The sequence below is a fragment of the Haliaeetus leucocephalus genome, unplaced genomic scaffold, assembly GCF_000737465.1.
Source record: "Haliaeetus leucocephalus isolate CR32 unplaced genomic scaffold, Haliaeetus_leucocephalus-4.0 Scaffold219, whole genome shotgun sequence".
NCBI lineage: Eukaryota > Metazoa > Chordata > Aves > Accipitriformes > Accipitridae > Haliaeetus > Haliaeetus leucocephalus.
This window is the reverse complement of record NW_010972655.1, coordinates 358,124-358,379: the sequence shown is the minus strand read 5'-3', so window position 1 is coordinate 358,379 and position 256 is coordinate 358,124. Positions and strand designations below refer to the sequence as shown.

The 256-nt window shown below is 78.9% G+C and overlaps 1 protein-coding gene across 1 annotated transcript in view; it reads left to right on the top strand.

Moving 5' to 3' along the window:
- The window catches only part of VSIG8 (V-set and immunoglobulin domain containing 8), a 7,725-nt gene that overhangs the window by 4,664 nt on the left and 2,805 nt on the right, over positions 1-256 (top strand). Inside the window, exon 8 of the mRNA XM_010566935.1 lies at positions 89-151. Coding sequence (XP_010565237.1) covers positions 89-151 — 63 coding nt within the window. The remainder of the gene's footprint in view (positions 1-88; positions 152-256) is intronic.

Here is a 256-nt window from a genome sequence, read left to right as displayed (position 1 = left end):
ACGGCGCGGGGCAGGTGGGGGCGCGGAGGGGGCCCGGTGCCGGTGCCGGTGCCGGTCCAGGCTCTCACCGGCCCCGCTCTCCCCGCAGTACGAGGACGCCTTCAGGCCCCACCGCCTGCAGAACTGGAGCGTGCCCCGGACCGGCCGGCAGGTACTCCCGGCCCGGACCGGCCCCCCCCCGGGACCTCCCCCAGCCCCAGCCCGGACCCCTAGGACACCCCGGGACCCCTTCAGCCCCGGCCTGGACGCCAAGGAC